This window comes from Mangifera indica, chromosome 16, assembly GCF_011075055.1.
Source record: "Mangifera indica cultivar Alphonso chromosome 16, CATAS_Mindica_2.1, whole genome shotgun sequence".
In the NCBI taxonomy this organism is placed as follows: Eukaryota; Viridiplantae; Streptophyta; class Magnoliopsida; order Sapindales; family Anacardiaceae; genus Mangifera; species Mangifera indica.
This window is the reverse complement of record NC_058152.1, coordinates 5987444-5996233: the sequence shown is the minus strand read 5'-3', so window position 1 is coordinate 5996233 and position 8790 is coordinate 5987444. Positions and strand designations below refer to the sequence as shown.

The window sequence follows — 8790 nt, the reverse complement described above, 5'->3', positions numbered from 1 at the left end:
ATGAATAAGCTCAAATACAAAAACAAAAACTATCATATGAAATGACCAAAATGCCCTTAAGTCAAATAATGTCTCAAGTTGCTCGTTGGTTCCCCCACTACTCCACAACCTACTTTGAAAACCACAAAAGAAACATGTGAGTGAAACATACTCAGTATGTGACATTTCAACACTCAATAAATACATTGTATAAATAATCTCAATATCATGTGTCCTTATTTAATCTTCTTGTGGTGTATAAATGTTTTTCCAATATCCTAGATGTCCATCTGAATCATCTTAATGCTCAATGTCTAATCCTCAATGGCGGTGTCATTCCAAATGACTAGTGCTAAATGATATATGTTAGCATCTCAAACCTCTAGTGAAGGCGTGAGACATACTAGATGTCAATTATAAAGTGCACCTAATATACTTGTTAGTTAGGCTTAGGGCTATGAATACTATATTACAAGGGAAGTAAGACTTCAAGCCTATCCCAAAATTGCACAAGCATCCCAGATACTTAGACGTCAAGTGTCATTGCATGCACGAACATCTTAGATGTTAAAACACCTTGTATCGGTGCATAGTTATCTAAAGATATCGAGGTCACACAGACTAAATCTAATACTTTCACAACCACACTATATACAAATCGGTGGCTCCAATAATCATATTACATCTTTTATAGCTTTTAACTCGATGTTACTTAATCGAGGTCCATGTCATCGTCTACATAGTCAAACACACCCAAATCACCCTTCATGTCATCTATCACATAGTCTAACACTCAAAATATTTTTTATCATCATGTCGTCATACACATAGTTGGGCACTAACACAACATTTCCATTTCTTATCGCGTCCATTATGGCCAATAAGTTTGTAATAGCCTTTACTAAGCCTTATTACTCATAATTGTTTTCATATCCTAACACATCCCTAAGCGACAATAATAGATAACCTAGAGGGGAAAGGTATATGTCATGTTTGACATATAGAAAAAAACTCATGCAATTGATCTATCAAACCATGTCACAACACCAATGCTCCACATGTAGACTTTAGGACAAAAGTGTTACTTACTAGTTACTACGTGTGTCCCTTAACTCATGTCACAAAAAGGATAATTGTTGTTGTGCAAAACATGTCACATGCTTAGGTGGTCGACCTTCATACCCCAACATGTTCAAAATAACTCGTGCCAAGGAAACGTCAATAAGCAAAGTACAAGTTGCATTGATAAAGAGTCAATCAACAACACATGGAACATGATCAACCTTCAATGGTGTCACTCAAAGACTTAACAAGAGCATATCTCCCTATGCAAAAGACAACTCAGTTGAAAGGGATCAAGTCAACAATCAACACACAAGATGATGTGAAAAGAGTGTTTAACAAGGTATCTGCTTTGGTGAACAAGCCCAAATGCCTACCGAGCTCACAATAAAAAGTGGTCAAACAAAATCCATTAGATTTCTCACCACGAGGGCTCATGCAAGCTCTAAGGGACTTAGCCGAGTAGGAAGTTGAGCCAAAATCTTCATTCTCCCACTAGGTGCACAGTCCATGCACCAGTTTCCAACAAATTCAAGCCAAAGTCAATTACTCCTTTCAACAAAATTGGTCATATCCAAGTTTACATGAACGTCGTCAACGATTTAATATAACTCCACCAAGTATTTGAGCTAACTAGAAGTCATTGTCTAATAGTCACTCTCACTGGATAATCTGAAGGGTGGTTCAAAAAATTACCAACTGGTTCTATTACTTAAAAGAAAAAACCACTGTGCAATTATTCGGTCAGATAAGTATAGTAGTACATGCAGCATATTTTCAAAGAAAATTGAAAACCCTCCACAAAATACTTTGACAATAAGATGCATTTTTGTTCTTCATCCATAAATAACTCTGCCTACCTGAGTTATTGCCACATTCATCTAACATACTGTTAAGCAAAACCTAAATACATAATTGATGTCCCAAAACTAAATCCAGATGTAATATTGAAGCTTTGCCATCTTAGAAATAGTAACTTGATTGCATAATCATCCAAAGAATCAATTTAGAGGAACAACCAGTCATTTCAAACTTGAGTTGGATCTATAAGATTCCTCATCTGCAATTATAGGGGGTATAGTCCATGTGCCAAAAGGATGTCCAGATATCATCCCACCTGAAAAGCACAAACTCAAATGTCCATCAAGGAACTAGAAGACAAAAAATTTCTGATTTCATAGCCTATTGATTTCCAATAAATTACCTTCTTTAGCAGCTTCTTCGCATCTTCTCTGGTAGTTAATTGATAGTTCAAGGTCTAAAGATTTCAGTAAAGCTTGGTACTTTTCTTCAGCCTTGCTGATGCATTTTGCCTAAAAGCAAAAACATTAATTTAAGGAAAACAATCGGTAACTGTTATGGTATCATATTAGAATGAACAAAAAGATGCACAACCAAGATGGCTGATATTATAATACTTAATTACAATATTATTAAAATTTTCTTCAGATTTATGATAGCACAATAAGTAAGACTATGCTTTCTGGCCACTATAAATAAGCCTTGATATACATTTTTTTGGCAGGAAATACGCAAGAAATAAAAAAAATTAAAATGGTTTTGTTCTCTCCCCTCTATCAATTCTCATTCGTCCTTATTTTATTTTCTCTCCTATCTACTTTTCTCAATAATAACACTCTAATATCCCTTCTATTCTTCCGCTTTGCTCATTAGTCTCCTCAAAATCATCAGTTGTCATCTTTTTCCACTGTACTTTCTCTTCATTTGTGTTTGTCCACACTTACTGATTCAAATCTGTCTCCCTTTTTCTTTATATCTTCTCTTTATCCTGAAATCTATTCGCTCAATATGGGAAGGCTAAGAGATACTGGACACACAGACAAAAAAGTAACAAAGGTTACTCTCCATCTCTAATGAAGATCAGAATTCCAAATCCTTGCCAAGTATACATACTTGCGTAGAGACTTAGTAGGACTTCTCTTTGAAAAGCACGCTAGGAATGAGAAATCTAAATGGGCATAGAGACTGCACTAGATTGTGCACTACACTTACGTCTTGTGTACTTTTACCACAATCGGAAATGCTAATAGACATGTTAAATGCATAAACAAAGATGTAAGTAAGAAAAAAATCAGTCAAATAAAAATCATATCCATTTATCTTCTTAAAACAATCTCAAATCATGCATGCACTCCAGAAGTTTATTTTGGAAACTGAGTTAACATTTCCCCTAATTTCCATTCCAGTTTCCTAAGACTTTTGATTAAGCCACCTTATATGGTGGGATAGTTTACATCTATTCAACAGTATCTCCTATATTGCTATTAAGTTTGATAGTAAACAGGAGGATAAATGGTGCATAGTTAAAAAATATGGAAATGTAATATATTGGAAAAAGAAAAAAAGAGCATAGGTATATTAACCTAGTACACCAATCAACAATGAGCTACTATATGGCTCAGAGTTCTTTTTCTTGTTTTGTTTGCAAAAACTTCCCTGACTGTTACCATATATTCAACAGCTTAAATGACTTGAACTCTATAACCTTTAGTAAGGAAACTTGGGAATAGCTCAAATAAGTGTCTCCAAGGAGAGTTGAACCTCTTGATTTTTATAGAAATGAAAGGCATTAATTACTGAGCCCAACCCTTGGGGATTATGGTTCAGTGTTTATTCAAAATGAGCCAGAAACAATGAATAATCAGAGGAAAAATTCAATTTCGACAAGGAATAACAATTCAAATAGAAAGAAAATGAATAGATTGGTGTACTAACTAGCATGGTTGGGCCTGTTGATGGTCCATATATTCTGACAAACATCCGCAAAATGTTGAAATTATTCTCCAAAACATCATCCTAGAAAAAAACCATAACTATGAGTCAGATATTGTTTTAATGAAACTGGAGCAGCAGTAGTTATAACCTTGTCAATCAATGAACTAACCTCATAGTCAAACCTGCAGCATCACCGATCGCAATTTTGTACTAAGAATAATCATGCTTGCCACATGATCAGAATATAAATGATTTTATCAAACATTTATTAACCCAGTAACAGCATTATATTACAGGAGTCAAAAGATTTTACAAGCCAAATGATTATCACTTAAACTCTCATTTACATGGAACTACGGAAAAACCAATGGAGAAACAAAAAGAGAAACATACTTACAGATCATCAGATATTTCTACTAGAAATTCTGAGATTGAAAGAAATTCCATGTGCAAGTCATTCACCTTTACAGTAGCTTCAAAGAAGAGACATTTAGCCCAATAAAATATAACAGTTCCAGCAGACTTCAATAATGTAAATTAACACTTAATTTCACACTAGAAATAACAATAAAAGCAGCATTTCAGTCATAAAGAAAGTGTCATTTACAGAAATAAAACTGCACTTTTACTACCAGGGTATCATATAAATATGTTGAGTAAGAAACATTCGTAAAAAGGAAAATGATACAAATAAAGCTGACTATTTACTTCTGGGAAGGTTTTGGTAACTGAAAATTTAAAAATATAATAACGCCAATACCAAATAATAATAGTCATATAGCAATATTAGAAGACAAGAGAAGAAGAGGTTACATAATTATGTAACAAGAGACAACAACATACAACATCTAGATATGATGTAGTTGTCACACTAGTAGAAATTTAAAGCTTTATTAACAACGTAAAAGTTCAAAAGAAGACAAAGGCTTCAGAAAAAAGATCTAAGAAGGAACTTAAATAATGTGAAACATAAAGTTTTGTCAAGCAAAAATATATCCACCAGAGATATCACATGCAAACAAAGTTTACCTTTTCTCCTCTTAACTGATACAACAAAAGATTCAGCACCCGATAATCAAACGATTTTAGATGAATTGCCCTCATAACATTTTCAATAGATACCTGAAAAACAATATCAATTGTTTAATCAAACCATTATTCTTGGCATGACAAGGCTTTACAACTTACACAAGAGATAAAAAAACAGAGAGAAAAGGAATCCATTAATTATTCTGAACAAATATCAATATTTTACTCGAAAAAACTTTAACTAAACAGAGAGAAAAGAAAAATGGACATGAAAGAGTGTCCATTACAGCAATTCAACCAACTCAAAAATCATATTATTAAAACAATGTGTCAGTTTCGCATTTTCTTTTGTAAGGACTATCTCTGGTTGAATAAGATGTGGAGTGGTACACCAATCCCATGGTGTTTGCATAGTGGATTATTTAGAAAGGACTAGACAACTTGCAAGACTAATTCAATTATTGCTTATCTTCAATAACTCAAGATTCATGTATGACTTGGAACTGTTTGCATCATGTTTAAGTGTCTCATAGAGCAGTCTATTCATGGGTGAATAGATTGTACATCTGTAAACTTTAGAAAATAAATGTTATTCTTGTCTTGAATTATGTCAATCAAATCTCTCTAACATGAAAAGTAAAAGCAGGAACCAAAAGAAGGAAAAAACAAAAGCAATTTACTAGTTCCACCAAAACACACAATTAATAACTTCACATACTAAAAGTACATTAGCAGAAAAGATAAAAATCCAGAGTCCCATTTCATAAAAATGATATATTGTTAGGCACCCCTTATGTTTAGTCACATATATAGATATCTGAAATCAATATCATTTTAAAAAACTAGTAAACTCAAATCTACAATAAAAAAATTATAGTTAAAAGTACTACAACAGGATGACTTTGGCAAACAATTAATATCAAGGCTCAATAAGCTTTCCAGAGTGTCCTCATGAGTATCACTAACTTAAGCAATTATCAAGAAACAGAATTGCCAGCCAAAAGAATAAACGTGTATATATATATATATATATATATATGTATGTATGTATGAACATTAGTCATTGCCACTAACATACATACTTGCTTTCTGCTCATCAATGCCCAACATAATTTTCTTTCTAGAGCCCAATACTCTTCTCCGAATCTTAATTCTTCTCTGATCCTTCATCCATGAAGCAAAGATAATATCAACAAAATTTAGCTTAGGACTTCAGAACCACTTTCTTTTTTGCAAAAAAGTACATTCAGAGAGTCAGATATTTTACCTCTCTGTCAAAAGGCCATGATGTTCAAGCATACCAATAAGTGGTTTGAATGGAACAGCTTTGAACACATCTGTTAAGTTTGGAACCTGTTTATGATATATTTCCTGCATCACAAACATAATTACACAGATTAAGTTACAGTTGAATAAAAACAAGGTTTTTGAGGTTGAAGCTCTCAAAATCTGTAGTATTATGACCTCAGCTCCCCCAGTAATTCCATTGGTTGGCACATCAAGGATTTTTTCATTCAGAGTATCCAGCTGCATTAAGAAAAGAAAAACAAAAAAAGAAAATAAAAGACTGTTGAGAGGTTAAAGGAAAAGATAAGCATGATAAGCTCTCCTGTTGGCACATCAAGAATTTATTCAATCAAACCATCCAGCTGCGTTAAGACTGCTGAGAGGAAAAAGGAAAACATAATTACAATACTTGTCACTTTATATAGACGATTTGCTGGTGTACAAGTTGAGAGAATGTCTAATTCTGGTAGTAAATTTTTTGTTTAATTTTCCAGAATAAAGTTGAAGCACAGGCCAGGCACAGCTACTTTTCTTTGCTATCAGAAAACTGTTTTACCAGCCACAGTAATATCTAATAAAATCATAAACTATTTCCCAATGTTTTTTATATTATTAAAAGGGTTATCACATCAATACATTTATTCCAGATCATTACCTGATATATATAACTTTCTGTGAATGACAACACCGGCAAATATTTGAATATTGCTTGTGGACTGCCAGCATCCATTCCATGAAACATGAGATAAGATCTGCACTGTTGATCCATATTCAAGTTAATTACTAAATTAGCAAGGTTCAGTTTGAAATGCTGCATCTATCAATTCCAATTCAGTTAGGTTTACAAAACTGTTACAGAAATTACTTGATAAAAGGATTATTTCAACTAAGCTAAATAAATCAAGCAATAAGTTCTAAGAACAAGAGCATACAAAATCCTCAAGCGTAGAATTTGCTCGCTGCATAGCATCAAGTCCAACCATCGCTCTGTCATCATAATGACTTGCCAGCAAATCACACTCACTCTCTTTTAGAATATCACTTGGAATACAATTTTGTTGAGAGGCTGCAAGAAAGAAAAGTTGTATTCATACTTTTAACACTTCATTGAGCCAATGAAATAGGCAAGCAATATTCATATACCACCCTCACTAAGCCACAGTGATGCTTCCTCAAGCAATGATGGTGAAAGCTGCAAAACAATTAAATGCCAAAAAAATCATATTCCAAAGCAGACCTAAGTAAATACAAAATTCATCAAAAACCTTACTAAAACAATGATAAACTTCTCCGACAACTCGACATAACTAACATAAACACAAGTAATTAAAAGGAAAAGAAACAAAAATCAAGAACCACTGACGCTTGGCAAGTGCTGTAAAATCAAGCGGCACTTGTTGTCAAAGTTGAGTTCTCCACAAGGTTGTACCTAGAATTAATTAGTATTTAGTATAAACGCGTAATATATAAGGGAGAAAGCCAAAAAAAAAAAAAAAAAAGAAATACCAATAGGAGAATGAAATTAGCTAAAAAACGATCGGAATCTTGATTGTTTGATAGAAAGCCACGAGGTTGCATGAATGCCAATGTTCTCTGTACTTGCTCCAGCCTTCTCAGTTCTTCCATTTCCGTGGATAATTTCTCCTACTATCAGACACACCCAGGGAAATGCAGGCAATTTGTTATTATTGGTTGAAAGCCCAGTTATGGGCCCTTTATCTCTTGGCAGTCCATTAAGAGATAGGATTTGCTTAATAAAACATCTTCACTATGTCAATCTAGTTTTGGATACCTAATTTGTCTTTCCCGCATCAATCGTCAGCTAAAAAAGGGAGACACTGTTAGAGGAAGAGAATGTTTTCAAAGAGAGAGACTGTTGGTGGAGTAGCTGGAGATTAAGAGTAAACCTTTGGGAGGGGGGTTGGAAATATTGTTTTTTTAAATTTTGGTACAGGAAAAATTGTCTTTTTTCCTATAAAATTTTAATTTATTTTTAATATTATAAATAAAAATAATGACTTAACTTTTAAAACTAACAAATTTAATAACTCATAAGTGAGTAAAAGGATTTTTCAAAAGTAAAGGAAAGGGTGAAAACTTGAGAAATAAATAATTTTGGGTGGATACAAGATATGTCTATAGTCTTTCCATAATTTGAAGAAAGAAATACCAAGAATGTCCATAGTGTTTCTCATTATGTTCTTGTCCCATCCTTGTGCTATTTTAAGTTGTCAAAAACTAATGTTACTTGAAGTTTTCAGTTTCTCACTACACATACAATATATATATATATAAAAAAAAAGGTTGTCATTTTGAGATTTAAGTTATAATAAAATTATGTATATCTATTTTACCTATATAAATATATACACACTTATATATATTGTCACATGATTAGATGATTTTTAATTACGAATAAAATAATATGTAATTATATAATGACATACATAAATATATATAATTATATATTCAAAATGGATACACATAGTATTACTTTTTAAGTTATATATATATATAACATCACTTATTATATGAATATTTTTATTTTCATTTGTCGTAACATCATAATATCAGACATATGACATCTTTATATAAATTATCAGATTAATATTTTTATTTCTATTTATCGTAACATCATGATATCAGACACATGACATCCTTACATAAGCTATCAGAGTGTTGAATGTGTTGATCATA

At 32.6% G+C, this 8790-nt stretch overlaps 1 protein-coding gene across 4 annotated transcripts; it reads right to left on the bottom strand.

Moving 5' to 3' along the window:
* Positions 1–1815: 1815 nt before the first annotated feature.
* On the bottom strand, positions 1816–7982 carry LOC123199388. 4 transcript variants are annotated; one of them, XM_044614357.1, is made up of 14 exons: positions 7600–7979; positions 7457–7522; positions 7237–7285; positions 7026–7159; positions 6749–6850; positions 6271–6333; positions 6074–6177; positions 5889–5970; positions 4807–4899; positions 4175–4239; positions 3926–3959; positions 3778–3858; positions 2246–2354; positions 1816–2158 (listed from the first exon to the last, which is right to left on the bottom strand). In XM_044614357.1, the coding sequence occupies exons 1-14, from the start codon at positions 7717–7719 to the stop codon at positions 2064–2066; spliced, it is 1197 nt and encodes a 398-aa protein (XP_044470292.1). In that variant the 5' UTR covers positions 7720–7979; the 3' UTR covers positions 1816–2063. The 4 variants fall into 4 exon arrangements, 3 of the variants coding, with proteins under 3 accessions (XP_044470292.1, XP_044470293.1, XP_044470294.1); XM_044614358.1 differs by having other exon boundaries at positions 7240–7285; XM_044614359.1 differs by having other exon boundaries at positions 3947–3959; positions 7600–7978.
* Between the last annotated feature and the right edge of the window lie 808 nt (positions 7983–8790).

What these genes read in the sequence shown, in the direction of transcription:
- LOC123199388 (XM_044614357.1), bottom strand. Translation starts at nt 7,719, where the DNA reads ATGGAAGAACTGAGAAGGCTGGAGCAAGTACAGAGAACATTGGCATTC. An exon ending in CTAATTTCATTCTCCTATTG is followed by an intron (nt 7,523 to 7,599) that starts GTATTTCTTTTT and finishes AATTAATTCTAG; the next exon opens with GTACAACCTTGTGGAGAACT. An exon ending in CAGAAAGTTATATATATCAG is followed by an intron (nt 6,334 to 6,748) that starts GTAATGATCTGG and finishes TTCTTAATGCAG; the next exon opens with CTGGATACTCTGAATGAAAA.